Raw genomic sequence first — 14,619 nt, forward strand, 5'->3', positions numbered from 1 at the left:
TGACAGGTTTGAGGATGAACTCATTTGTGTCGTCATTTCCAAAATCGTGTTGTGACGATGTTCATTGCTGTCTAGAGTGGACATAAGAAATTACAGGATTGTGTGATAATCAGCGGGATGTGAAGAATGTTTCAGCGTCAGCCTCAGAAGGTGAACATTGCTGGAATAACCAACTATTGGTTGTCTTCAGAGCACAAACAATTGAGAGTTGTTTGGTGAACTGAGCACATTTTTTTATAGGTGTAAATCTGCATTCAGGGCAGATTTGGGCGTTTCAGCGTGATGTGGGCCTTACAGTGGGGTGTGTTGAGGGTTTAATAATCGGAACTTTGGCAACTTTGGCAACTTGTCACGTCAACCAATCAGGGACCCGGCTTTGGCCCATGACATGTTGATGACGTAATCAGGTGGAGTCCAAAATCAACATGGGAAGAGTCTGACAGTTTTCCTGCTTCACTTTATGATGCTTTTCTTTTTCCATTGAGATTACATTAATAAGATCATCTAATGTTATTATTTTGTTTGTTTTTCTCTCCTCTGACTAATGTGGGACAGCAAGTCATCAAACTGGGTCATGGAGAGACAGAAGTAGCCCTGAAAGCGGCTCCTGCTGCAGTAGGCGGTGAAGATCACCACACTGGGTCAATCTAAATGATCTCATGAACCCAGACATGGAAACATGATCAAAGATGCTTCTTAACATAAATAAATGAACCTCATCATTGTAAATGACGAATACAGTCAATGCCTTTAATGTTGTGATGATGCTTAAAACTTTAGGCAGTAGCTCCTCCCACACATGTCTGGAGCGTCAAGTTTCTGAAGATTTTGAGCCAACATCCAACCGTGAATTTCATGTGTGTCAAAAGAAAGGCGTCCAATGAAGATTTGACCCGCGAATCGCATTCAGCATATTATCACTGTGTTTAACAAACAAGTCTCCACTCCTGCAACTGAGGAGGACTGCAACCTTAACACCTTTGTGTTATTTAAACAAGGACATGCCAAAAATAACACACACAGCCTAAATGCTTAAACTCCAGAACCCATCGGTTCCTCAGAACATGAACCCATGCACCCCTATAAGGACACAGGAAAATGGGAGTGACTCCACATTGCATGCAGCAAACATGGCTGACAACAACAGCTGAAATCCTTTTGTCTTCTTTGGCCCAAAACCAAAGGCAAACCGTGTTGCAGAGTCATGAGAAAACTGGCTGACTGGTCTAAAATCTCATTTTAATCTGAATCTAAAAGAAAGTAGCAAAAAGACTTTACGCCACAGCAGACATGGGCTGATATTTTAGGCTGAAATCTGACTTTTTTTAAGGGACAAAATGAAAATTGTTCCCTTTTGAAGCCAGTATTCAATCAGGGTTTACAATTACATTCTGAAGAACTGTAACATCCGTGCTTCTGGCTGAGGAAAATGGAGGCTTGGTTGATGTCATTGTTTGTCCTGAAGTTGTTTCATATCAGCAGAACAGAGGCTACGTCATTGTTTTAAACAACTGAATCTGATGAGGCCACTGTTATGTTGAGAGTCAAACAGGCGTGTAACCTTAACCCAGCTCTAGCATGTGCACGTGTTACAAAGGAACAGGTGTAGCACATATGGCACCACGCCATAACGGAGCAGGGAAAGCTCCTGCATGCAGGTTAAATGACATCATCTGGATTCGATGAGGCCATGGCCGGTTCTGTGAGGGCCAGTAGTTTTTCAAACAACATTCTGCAAGAGAGTTTAGTTAAAAATCCTAAATAAAAACATCTTTGACACTGGTTAAGTGGTTTGCAAAGGACAGTGACAGTCATAAAATGTAAAAGATTACACGTGCTGACTAAATGGAATTGTAAAAAAGCTTTTTTATCCCCCACTTCTTATATTTTTCTTCTACAAAGCCAGAAGTCCTTCTTTCCTCAAGAAGGCAGCAATGAAGAAAATCTGGTTTGTTTGTCTGGAGTTCTGTCTCGACTAAATGTTTTGTCCCAGCATTTGTTCTGCTCCCTTTTTCTTCTGTGATCTGACAAACTCTCATCTCTGACCACACTGTGACTCTCAATCATAAAGAGAACTGCCCTTCAGATCAAGTATTTGCGGTTAAGGTCTTTATCAAAGTTCATTACACGAAGCCTGTTGGTGTCCCAGTAAACCCAGATCAGTGTTCATGCTTAGTACTTGACCTCCAGTACAATTCTGTCCTTCAGACAGAGTAAATCAATTCATTTATTTATCACTGTCATTTTTCATTTGAATCATGATCCTGAAGAAAAGCCCACCTAGAACCCATTCAAGAAGCTCCTCGCTGGATGTTCTCAGTAGCAGACCAGCTTTCTCTGCATCAGAGTTGGGTTCTTTGTGTTGATCAGTCTAGAGTGCCCATCAATCGACTGAGTCATCATGTTGCTGCCTAGGCTTGCATCAGTCATCCTCTGACATGTAACAGAGAAACCAGCATCCATGGCCCGTGTCACACATCCGTGCAGTGCTATTCATGTTGTGTGCCTCTTTCCCACTCCTCTCCGGGGGAGCGGGAGTGATTCCAGATTCCAGTTGGCCCCTCTTTGCTCCTGCATTTGACCGTAGACCTCGCCTCTGGCTCGTCTGACACGCCCAGCGCGTCCCCCAACTCCATCTGGATGAACCTCGTCTACTGGACTATTTAAACATGTAGTTGTAAAGTTAGATAAGCAAATTCTTCTCTAAGAGTTCCGGTACATCACCTGTTCGTCCTGGGGGAGGATCCCTCCTTCATGTGGACACCCCTGAGGTTTCTTCTTTTTTTCCTGGAATCCGTTTTTTGCTGAGTTTTTCCTTAATGAGAAGGAGGGTCTAAGATAGATCTTTATTTGTTATTGTCACAAGTACAATGAAATTAGATGTGCTTCCTGGTCAGTACAATATTCATACATTAAAAACAACCCCTGTTGAAAAACACAAAACAAAAACGTTTGCTACTAAAAATAACAAAATCTAAAAAAAGAATCCAAAAAGTGCTTCAATTTTTGTTAAAATACTTAAATGCTAGATAAATACCAATCATAATAATTAATATGTAGAAAACTTCCCTGTATCACATTTTAAAAGAAGAGTTCCAGTTCAGGAACAGTTTAGTTTTGCAATCAGTTATTGTATGCTATGACTGATTTAATGTTCAATATACAATTGAAGCCCATTGAGACAACTTTTGTTTTAATATTGTGCTATATAAATACAATGATACTGAAACGAACCCTTGTTGATTTATGACCTACTGCAGAGGAACAGTGGTGGCAGCAGGAACAAACGGGGTTCAGTGAGTGAACACCTGGCTGAACACCTGGCCGAACACCTGGCTGAACACCTGGCTGAACACCTGGCTGCAGGTGTCGACACACACAGGAGAACATTTCAGTGAGCTGTAACAGAAACACAAAGGCAAAACAAAAGAAGGGAGTGTCCACCCTTCAGATGGGGAACCCACTTTGACTAACTGCATGTGTGTGTGTGTGTGTGTGTAATATTGTCTGTGTGTGTCTATGCGTTTTTGTGTGGTTGCAGGGTTTTTACAAGTTTTTTTCCATAAGAACAAACTTTAGTTTGAAAATTGAAAATTGTTTTTGCACCGAAACTGAATTACATTTCTCGCTGATGAAAACTCCTGCTGGTCTAAGAAACATTCTGTGTTGTTTTTTGTCATGCAGGCTGTCATGGAGGAGGCCGACCTGATGAAGGAGAGGCTTCAAGCCATCACGGTAAGAAACTCAGCAGTCACTTCAAGAATAAAGCTGGCTCTATGGTTCCTTTCGGAGCCGCTTTGGTTGATATTTCAGTCAAAGTGTGCATTTTGTGGAACAAGGACCAAATTTGTCTAGGACGTACCTTAGGATCCTCTCTTTCACAAAAGAAAATAATCAACAATGGCTGCCATTTCTAAAGATGACGGCCATACAATCAGTTTGAAAATATATATACTTAATATACTTAATGCCTCAGCCTCAACAATATGGGCTCTAATGTACAAAATGCAGTTGTTTACATTGAGGGGTACCTACAGAAAAAAGATATGTAAAAAAAAAACCACCCCTCTCACCTTCTCTTCCAAGCTCGGGTCCTCTAGCAGAGGCCTGGGAGCTTGAGGGTCCTGCAGTATCTTAGCTGTTCCTAGCACTGCGCTTTACAGGACTGAGAGGTCTGAGGTCTTTCCAGGTATCTGTTGTAGCCACTCCTCCAGCTTGGGGGTTACTGCCCCGAGTGCTCCAATTACCACAGGCACCACTGTCACCTTCACTTTCCAGGCTTTCTCCAGTTCTTCTCTGAGTCCCTGGTATTTCTCCAGTTTCTCATGTTCCTTCTTCCTGATGTTCTCATCGATGGCACTTGTCATGGTTACGGCTGGGCTGCAGCCTCCCCCCTCCTCCCTCTGTGCACTCACCTGGTTTCTCAGCTCTTTTTAGTTTCTCATTAGTGCGGTTAGGTATTTAGGTTTCTGTCTTTGTGTTCTTGTTGTCGCAGTGTCCTGTGTTTGTCCTGTCAGTTAACCCACGTTATGTCCCACATGTGTGGTGGATTTTGTTTTGTTAAATCTTTTGGCTTCCCAAACCCTTGGATTCGAGTCCTTCCTGCTCCTGGGATCTTTCTGATTAGTCAGCCACCAATTGTTCAACTTCTCCCACTTAAAAAGATGAGAGAGGCCTGTAATTTAGGTCATGGTAAAACACAACTATGAGAGACAAAAGTCTAAAGTCTGCTAGAGAGCATTTGGATGATCCAGAAGAGGATTGGGAGAATGTCCTATGGTCACATGAAACCACAATAGAAGTTTTTGGGAAGAACTCTACTGTTTGGAGGAGAAAGAATGCTGAGTTGCACCCAAAGAACACCACACCTACTGTAAAGCATGGGGGTGGAAGCATCATGCTTTGGGTAATTTTTCAGCAAAGAGACCAGGACGACTGATCCGTGTAAAGGGAAGAATGAATGGAGCCATTAAGGAGTGGCATCATAAGAAGCATTTCAAGGTTCTGGAGTGGCTAGCCAGTCTCCAGATCTCAACCTCATAGAAAATCTTTGGAGGGAGTTGGAAGTCTGTGTTGCCCAGCAACAACACCAAAACATCACTGCTGTAGAGGAGATCTGCATGGAGGAATGGACCAAAATACCAGGAACAGTTTTGTGAAAACCTGGTGAAGACTTACAGAAAATGTTTGACTGCTGTCCTTACCAACAAAAGTTATAAAACAAAGTACTGAGTTGAACTTTTGTTTTTTTGACTAAATACTTATTGTCCACCATAATTTACAAACACATTTTTTAAAAATCAGACAATGTGATTTTCTGGATTTTTTTCTCATTTCGTCTCATAGTTAAAGTTTACCTATGATGTAAATTACAGGCCTCTTGTGTTTTTAAGTGGGAGAACTTACACAATTAATGGCTGACTGAATACATTTTTTGTCCCACTGTAGCCATTGGTAGGACTTTTTATGTAGACACCCAATAAGACGTCCAATCAGAGAGCTCCTTCTACCAAGTCGGGACAATAACAATTGGCTGAAGGTGAACCACATAAGGGGGATGTGTGTTGTGTTCACTAACCATATCATAACGCTTATACGCAGCACTATACTTATTCCTGAATACCCGAATAAATGAATATGACACGTTTTTTAACCACAAAGAAGAAAACAGAAAAAAACAAAAAATATGAGGTTTTAATAGAATGTTTGAAGCTATTATGTCAAAAACATTTGGTTTTCATTGCTCAAAATAAAAAGTGACAAAAGTGTTTCTCTGTTAAAAGACATTTCAGTCAGACAACTCTTGCAGAAGAATATTTATTTCACAACATCTTTAGATTTTCACATCTTTTGGTTGGCATTCACAATGAGATTCACAACTTCGGTTTGGCATAAGGCTCCGTTCAATTCCTTGAGATAATTCTTTTTCCTTAAACTTTCGGGTAACAAAAACCCCCAACACAAAGATCATCCAGAAGAAGAAAATGTGAATGTATAATCAGTGTGTAAATAAGATGAGATGTGTTTTCGGCCGCATTCCATTTTCACTTCATTTCATTTCATTTTCCAGTATGACTGCTATGTGTTTACCCGGTACATTGACCGTTTGCCCGCTCCAGTTCACCAGGGGAGCATACTATCTGAAGAGAGAGAGAGAAGACTGGAGGGGAGCAAACGAAATTACACAACCTGATTCAATTTAAACACCATGCATTTTATACTCATCATTCGCGGCTTCCACTTGAGGGAGGACTTCTCTTTAGATAATTATTTTCCTTACGCTTTAGGGTAACAAAACCCCCAACCCAAGATCATCCAGAAGAAGAAAATGTGAATGTATAATCAGTGTGTAAATAAGATGAGGTGTGTTTTCGGCCGCATTCCATTTTCACTTCATTCCATTTTATTTTCCAGTATGACTGCTATGTGTTTACCCGGTACCATTGACCGTTGGGCCGCTCCCTTCGAGAACCACTCTACGAAGGGAACATGCTATCTAGTGTATCCGCTATGTGTTTACCCGGTACATTGACCGTTTGCCCGCACCCGTTCGAGAACCACTCTGCGAAGGGAACATGCTATCTAGTGTATCTGCTATGTGTTTACCCGGCACCATTGACCGTTTGGCCGATCCCTTCGAGAACCACTCTACGAAGGGAACATGCTATCTAGTGTATCTGCTATGTGTTTACCCCGGCACCATTGACCGTTGGGCCGCTCCCATTCACCAGGGGAGAATACTACCTAAAAGAGAGGGAAAGAAATGAAATGGGAGCCGACAGAAGAAGTACTCATACCTGATCTTAGAACATAAAGCCCACGTCTGCAAAACGCTGTGCGGAACTACAATTTTAGCCGCCATGAACGACCCTAGGATGACACAAACTTACATCCAATACAATGCTCCCGATGACATCTTATGCCATGCTGAAATAACCCCATATTCGAAGCTTCCATCTCATACTATGACGGGGTTAACGGCCATAAACATTTCATTTGGCATAATATTCACACAAGCTTAGTAACATCCATTATTCTAAGCTGCCATCACACTATGACGGGCTCGACGCCATAACAACCATTATGCATGCTACTCACGCAGGCTTAATAACTTCCATTATTAAGAACTTCCAACGACAATACCACATCGAGCTTAACGGCCACAAAGTTTTCTCCCATTTGGCATACCAATTAAACGCCCTCAAACCTCCATGAAATCGAATTCCATCTAAATATTAGGAACGAGCTCAACGGCTAGAATTACTATGCGTCATTGATACACTAACATATAAATGAACTTACGAACCAATTTTGTAGCTCCATCGCATACCAATACAAACCCAGAACATCCTTAATTTTTTAGGCTTCCACCTGACAAATAATTTTCTTTCAACATTTATAATCCAAGAATTTCACACTCATTCCGCCGCTGACATAGATTGATTCAAGCCAGAAATGTCCTTGGAACGCAGAGGAGGTCCACCACCCCTTCACTTTCAGTGCAGCAATAGGTACGTTGAGCAGTCATCGTTGCAGCACAAGGTCAGGGAATGCAGGGGTGACAATCGCCAGAAATGGAGCAGCTGACCTGGGAGTAGGCGTTCGCAGGCTCAGGATGCGATGCATAGATAAAGACAAAACCAGTATTAGTCTTGGCAAAGAACATATAAATAACCCAGAAACTGATCAGTTTTAAAATGCTTGAGACAAATGGAATAACACTGCTTTTAAAAGAACAATTCTGAGAAGTGAAATTCGGTAGGAGTTAAGGAAAAGTCCCATTGTGGAGTCATCGCACAATAGAAACCACCAGAATCACAAATTCCAACAGAGAAGTTACAGTGAATACAGAACCTGCACGAAATCTTAACACCAAATTTAATGTACACCAGTGGTAAGAGAAGTAACCTTCAAAAGTTCCAAAGGGACGCACCTTCGGAAGGTCACCGAGGAGCAGCCACTGGGAAGTATAACCGAGGACCAAGGAGATTGTACATGAGGAAGGTCAACATCGCACGTAGCAACGGAGTGCAGCTCGGCCGGATTTGATTCTTGCATCCAATAATAGAGGTGCTGGAATAGGTGGAAAACAAAGCACAGACCACTGAAATGAAGTAACCAAGGACGTCCGGATACTCCAAAGACGGGATGAACGACGTGCAGCATAACACGAAGATTACATAGGGACAGAGAGGCGCGCATCATAAACCAAGATCTGAGCAGAAACAAATCCGGACGGCGGAGACCCATCCGTCTTCCTTGAATAAAGCGGAACCGAAATCCAAAACGAGTGTCTGACATAACAACTTATAGAGATGGCATAGTCAGCCGAGCGCAAACGAAAACCAGAAGGAACACGAGGAAAAAGCCGACGATGCCAAATTTAAAGCGGAGGAACCGAGGCGTGACAGTTCCCACACAATCGCGTCAACCTGAACGTCCGGGTGTCACCTTAGTGCCGATCCCAAACAGAAAACGGCCCCTGGGTAAGAGAGAATGAACAATTGTACACCTGACTTAAATAGGACGCTAAGCAGGTGAGTTAATTGACTGACCCGCCCTAGAGGAGTAACCTGTAATTCTGCAGAGTATCTGCCCGAAATGCGACGAGTCGCTATTTTCATTGTAAAAGTCAAAGAATTGGACTGTATTGCATCACCACTAAATCAGTTGAATTTTTGATATATTGATTCATGCATCATGTATGGAGAAAGATACGCAACACAGTTATAAGGCCTCTTCTCTGTTGAAGCAACTCAACCACCTCCTTATTGATGTTTGTTGTTAATATTCCATATTCTGTTACAATATTCAGACTCAGCAGCAGGATTATCTCTTAAGCACACTTCTACTAAGACTGACACATTACTTTGTTTTCCTGTGTTAAGGCTGGCTGCACGTCGGCATGACTCCCCCAGCAGCAACCTGATGTGCCCCACTTAACTGTGCTGTACTGAGAAATACTTTGACAACTCGTGTTTGGCTCCTTGTTGATCTGTTTGTTTGTGGGGTTTTTGTGAGCCGTGTTTCCATCATCAGCTAGGAGACCCAAGCCGGGTCATTGTCCCATCAGGGAAGTCTGCTTCCTGTTGACACCCTCTTCCTTTGTTGGGGAGTTGGCCTCTGAGCTGAAAGTCAATTTTAAGATTTCAAAATAAGCAAAGAAAGTAGGAAAATCAAAGTGAACAAGGACAGTAAACAAAATAAAGTAAAAATGAAAACATTGGAAAGATGCAGGTCAAAGGTTACACAGTGGCGTTTGCCTTTTCAGAATAATTATATGTTTGTCCATTCGTTGTAAATGAGCAGCAAAGTAGAACCACATTGGGTGCTGACTAAAAATATCAGCAGACGTCACCAGGGAGCTCTCCTTTCACTCCACTGAAGATCCACACTGACTGTTGACTCATGTCAGCTAACTGTGAGCCTGCGGTGTGGCATTCAGGAACTACAAACTTGGATGCAGAAAAACAGAAAAACTCAACTTTGACTTGATCATGTGGTAAAAAGAACTTCTCTTTGTGGTGAAACAGCAGGGAAAACACAAACACATGAATGACAGGTAGAGGCAGGTCAGTCAAATATACCAAACTATTTGTGGCCTCTTTAGATCCAGCTGACTGCTGGGGTCGTCATCAGATGAAGACAACAGGTGGAATAGTTTCCATGCTGAAAACTGTACACCATGCTAACATGCAGTCTTCCCTCACAGGACAAAAGAAGGATCCAGGAAGACATTGCAAAGAAAAGAAGACAGATTGAAGAGGAGAAGCTAAAACTCCAGTACATAAAGGTACTGGAAAGTGTTAACACTTCAAACCAGTTGTGTTTCATTTATAATATTTGTTGGTCCAATGATTTTTTGGATTAAACTACTTTAGTGTGATGCTTCCCAAATGAATGTGGACCTGCTTGGTTCTGCGGCACCATCTACAGGCATCAGGCTCTCACTGTGTCCCAACCAAAGCCAACTAACGAGGTCTCAGACGGCTCACCATGCTTTTCTGTGCTGTTTCAGTTCAAGTTGACCTGCTGTGGTTTATATTCCCCTGATCTAGAACTACAAAGATTTATTTGGTTTATTTTCTTCATGGAAAATGTAGACATAGAAGTGTTTATAACATACAGATTTATATCAAAGAGGACAATTGATTTATGACTCTAACACAAATGATGCAAGATTTCCTTACTACATTAAGAACACAGCATAGAGGTTTCTAAGAGAACTGAAGATGAATGAATGAATGAATGAATGAATAAATAAATAAATAAAGGAATGAATGAATGAATGAATGAAGGAATGAATGAATGAATGAATAAATATATAAATAAAGGAATGAATGAATGAATGAATGAATGAATGAATGAATGAATGAATGAATGAATGAATGAATAAATATATAAATAAAGGAATGAATGAATGAATGAATGAATGAATGAATGAATGAATGAAGGAATGAATGAATGAATGAATGAATGAATGAATGAATGAATGAATAAATAAATAAATAAATAAATAAAGGAATGAATGAATGAATGAATGAATGAATGAATGAATGAATGAATGAATGAATGAATGAATGAATGAATGAATGAATGAATGAATGAATAAATAAATAAAGGAATGAATGAATGAATGAATGAATGAATGAATGAATGAATGAATGAATGAATGAATGAATGAATGAATAAATAAATAAATAAATAAAGGAATGAATGAATGAATGAATGAATGAATGAATGAATGAATGAATGAATGAATGAATGAATGAATGAAGGAACATCCCCTCATACTGATCTTGGTTTTAAAGCAGACAAACTCATCATGTTTTCAGAGGACCTTTAGAGGCAGCAGGTTAGATTGTGAAGGGGAGACTTTCATTTGCTGTGTTGTGTGTTTGACACAGAAAAAAGCCCTGAGGGAGCAGTGGCTGATGGACGGTCTGAGTCAGCCGTCGGAGGAGGATCAGGAGGCCATGAGGCTGCAGGCTGAGGGCGAGCAGCAGCAGAGCGATGAGCTCCAGAAGAACATCTTCAGGTAGTCTCAAGCATTGCACCACAGCAGGGGCAGATTGTCCCACAATGCACTGGGAATGCAAGAACTGGCAATTATTCACATCTTCTTTCAGAGTCACTACAATAATTATTACATGAGTTCTTAAATAATTGAAGCATTTCTTTTTAGACTGAGTTTGATTTGACTTGCTTGTAGATAGTTACCGAGTTAATGTTTTAAGATAAGTACTTGGAGATTAATGAAGGGATTACTAGCTATTACTACCTACATACTAGATGCTAGTCACATGCTCCTGTAATGGGTCGACCCCAGTATAGGTGCTGCGGGTTTTTAGGTCATCCGGGCCCGTCAAGGGAAGGGATGCATCTTAAGAGTGTGCAGTTGTATCTTGCAGTTCCAATGAACCTCGTGCGGCCTTCTAAGGAAAATGGATCATAGTTGTGTGTGCATTAAGCGTACCTTTAAAAAAACTTGTAAGGACCAAGTATTTACACACAGTTATGAAGTCCAAGTGATGCTGTCGTATGACGCCCTTACTCCAGTCGGCAGTGAGGTGTTCTCACTGGTTCTGTGTGCAATGCTGCTCGCGGGGGTGTTCAGGTGAGACGGATGTCTGCAGGACGTCCACACAAAGTACACTCTCATTACTACAGCCCAGGCTGGGCAGAAAACAACAACTCCATGCCAAGGAGATGAGCTGCACTGCATGAAGCAAGTGGTGGTTATTTGAGAGAAAAGGTTATTTTGTGTTTGTAGAAAATGTTTCTGATCTTTGAGCTCATCTCAGGACAAATGGGAGCAAAAACAAAAATGTTGGTTTTCTGTTTTGTCTAAGTGTAGTTTAGATTTCAGTTTAATGTATCTTTAAAGCATCAGCTCCACAAAGAAGACAGGAAAACCTCGACTTAATTGATAAAAAGGTAATTCATGGTAATTATTATTATCTTTTTTAGAATTTTCCACTAAAGGCCATCCTGAATAATTGATCAACAGAGAATTTAACAGAGTGAGGTTTAAAGACAGAGATGTTGTCTGCCTCCTGAACTGAACAGAGTTGGTCCCACAGTGGAGCCGGAGCTGAGGGCTCCGCCGCCCCATTCTAGTTTAGGTTAATCTAGGATGGACTCGCAGGAATGTTGTAACGTTCTCAAGAACGCACAGTTTAATAAGGTGAGCAGAGTCATTCCCCACATTTGTGTGAGCACGTCGCCATTAAATAAAGGATGCAGAGAACCGTGTCAGAGCGCCACAGTCCCATTCTGCTAAATGGCGGCTTGGCTGCTTCTCTCTGGAAGAGCAGAACTTTGGCAGAAGGCCAGCTTGAAACTTGGGAGAAGCGTGAGGCGGAGTTTCCTGTCAGTGCAGCAGGAGATCAGGGACAGGAACATGCTGATGAACTGCAGTACGCCTCAGCACTTACCAAAGCTGTAATGAGAAGGTTCACTGCTTTAGAGAATTGGACCATTTCTGCGCATCTGTGTCAGCAGACAAGAAGAAATTTAATGAAGAAATAATTAAAACTAATGGATAAAGTCATAAAAAAGATGATGAGGGAACTTAATGACATCCCAGCAGAGAAGGGAACAAACAGAGCAGAATCTGTTGTAAACCAGACTGCCAGTGGCCAAAAATGCCAAAAGAATACAAAACCAATGAGTGTGTCGTCCTAAATGCCTTATAGAGAAAGCCCATAATGCATAAAGAATTAGTATAAGACGTTCAAACCTTCAATCAAATGTAAAATAACATCCAGAGGGAGAACTTTGCTTTGGGAGGTCTGAACATGTAATAGTCCTCCAGCTTGAAAGGGTCATGAGAAATCCATCCATTATGAAACAACACGATGGTCCTAAAGCCGTCCACAACACGGAAGACAGCAAAGCTTTGAAACAGGTTATAGATTCCTTCGAAGGATTTTCTTCAATGTCATTGAAATACTGCTTTACATTTCCACAAATAGGGAAAGTGATTATAAACTCAACGCGGTTGTTTGCTGCACCAACTCTGTCATCTTTTCTAACATAAAATTTCACCTCTTACCTCTCTTGAGCCTTTCTGCTTTTGCAGTTTCCATGGCTACCTCTTGTGATTTTAAGCAGGTTTTCTCATTGACAGCCCACTGGGTGTCAGCGAGGCATGTGGGAGGACTTTAATGGTAGGCATGTAGGGAGCTGTGCGCTGCTACAACACAAAAGGGAGACGGTGGAGGATGAGTGTCTTCTATCTGCCTGTCCTTTGGACTCTCAGCTGCCAGAGCATCACATCAAATTGGAACCACACCAACAGTATCTGTTCATGTCTTTGCATTAGAAAAGACTGACTGCTTGGTGAAAATTGCTGTAAGATGAAAAGACTGTTTAGGGGAGCAAAGGTAACAGACAACTCTGTCATACGGAAGTCCATGACAACGATCAACTGAGGGCAGAGCTTTAAGAATCAAATCTCTGATTTCAATGTGATTCCAAGTAAAATATACAATAAATATGAAATTCCTCTCCCAGGCCAGAATTCATTGATTCATCTTTTGTGTGTGGCATCCAGCAGAGAAGTAGCAGCCTTTATTCTGCAGCAGCAGAAATGAAGGATTAGACAGGAAAACGTGGGAGCAGCATGCAGCTTCCTTTAGAGTGGAAAAATCCCCACAATCCTTCAGTTCTCTAAAATCTGTGTACCTGCCAGTTATCAACAGATGGTGGCGCCATGGTTCCCTTTGAGGGAGGTTAACAAAAATCACTTCATCACTCTTTCCTGTGTGTCTATCAAAGTCAGACATGTGGCACTGAGCAGGTCACCATTTCCAGTCCAGGTGAAATGTCTTTATCTCGGTGGCTGTCACTCTCACAGCTGATGCTTTAACAGGAAAAGATCATTTATAAATATAAAATATATGTATAGAAAGTGATGAAGATTCTGAAAGAATGGTGGTGTTGATGTAGACCTTTAGAACTGTTTTTTGATGTTTTATCCAAACACCTTTTCTTGGCTCACACAGAATAGAAAAGGAGGTGGAGGCCTTGGAAATGCAAGAGCTGAGCATCTCTGCCAATGAGGAGGTGGTCCTGAAACGGCTGAAGGAGGTGGAGAGGACGGCGGAGGAGATCATCAGGGTAGGACTCCTTCTGATGACCACCTGACAACAAACCGCATGCTTTGCTTTAACACTAAAACATGTCAAGTTCTCATGCGATGACGCCGGCAGATGTTTCTGTCATCTTTGCAAAAACAGATCATCTTAAAAATGTCAAACCAAATTTAATGAAAACACTTCAACAATTGGTTCTTTTGAAGAACAGAAGTTTACTGAAGAAGAGGACTGTTGTTGTGTTACACCTTTGTAAGTTCCTGCTGAGCAGAGCACCTGACACTGTGTTTGAAACTAACTTAACGTTTGGAAAGACTAAACTACTACAGGCCAGCCCCCAAGGCCAAGTGGGCCCCATATGTGAGGTAGAAAATGTGGGCCCCAAAGGGGTTTGACTGCATTTTCTGTGGTGGCCCCACCTGTGTTTGCCCACATTGGCTAAAGTGGGTTAACCACTCAGTGGACTGGCTCGCTACACTATGCTAGCCAGCCGCCCGGTGGGCAGTGTGGCTAGCTCTGT

General features: G+C 41.7%; 1 protein-coding gene across 1 annotated transcript in view; it reads left to right on the plus strand.

Moving 5' to 3' along the window:
* The window catches only part of palmdb (palmdelphin b), a 51,256-nt gene that overhangs the window by 7,901 nt on the left and 28,736 nt on the right, over positions 1-14,619 (plus strand). Inside the window, 4 exon segments of the mRNA XM_078938785.1 lie at positions 3,685-3,735; positions 9,713-9,793; positions 10,908-11,038; positions 14,010-14,124. Of these exon segments, the coding sequence (XP_078794911.1) occupies positions 3,691-3,735; positions 9,713-9,793; positions 10,908-11,038; positions 14,010-14,124 (372 nt within the window). The 5' untranslated portion in view covers positions 3,685-3,690.

Source organism: Oryzias latipes, chromosome 20, assembly GCF_053564925.1.
Source record: "Oryzias latipes strain Hd-rR chromosome 20, Olatipes_Hd-rR_3.1".
In the NCBI taxonomy this organism is placed as follows: domain Eukaryota; kingdom Metazoa; phylum Chordata; class Actinopteri; order Beloniformes; family Adrianichthyidae; genus Oryzias; species Oryzias latipes.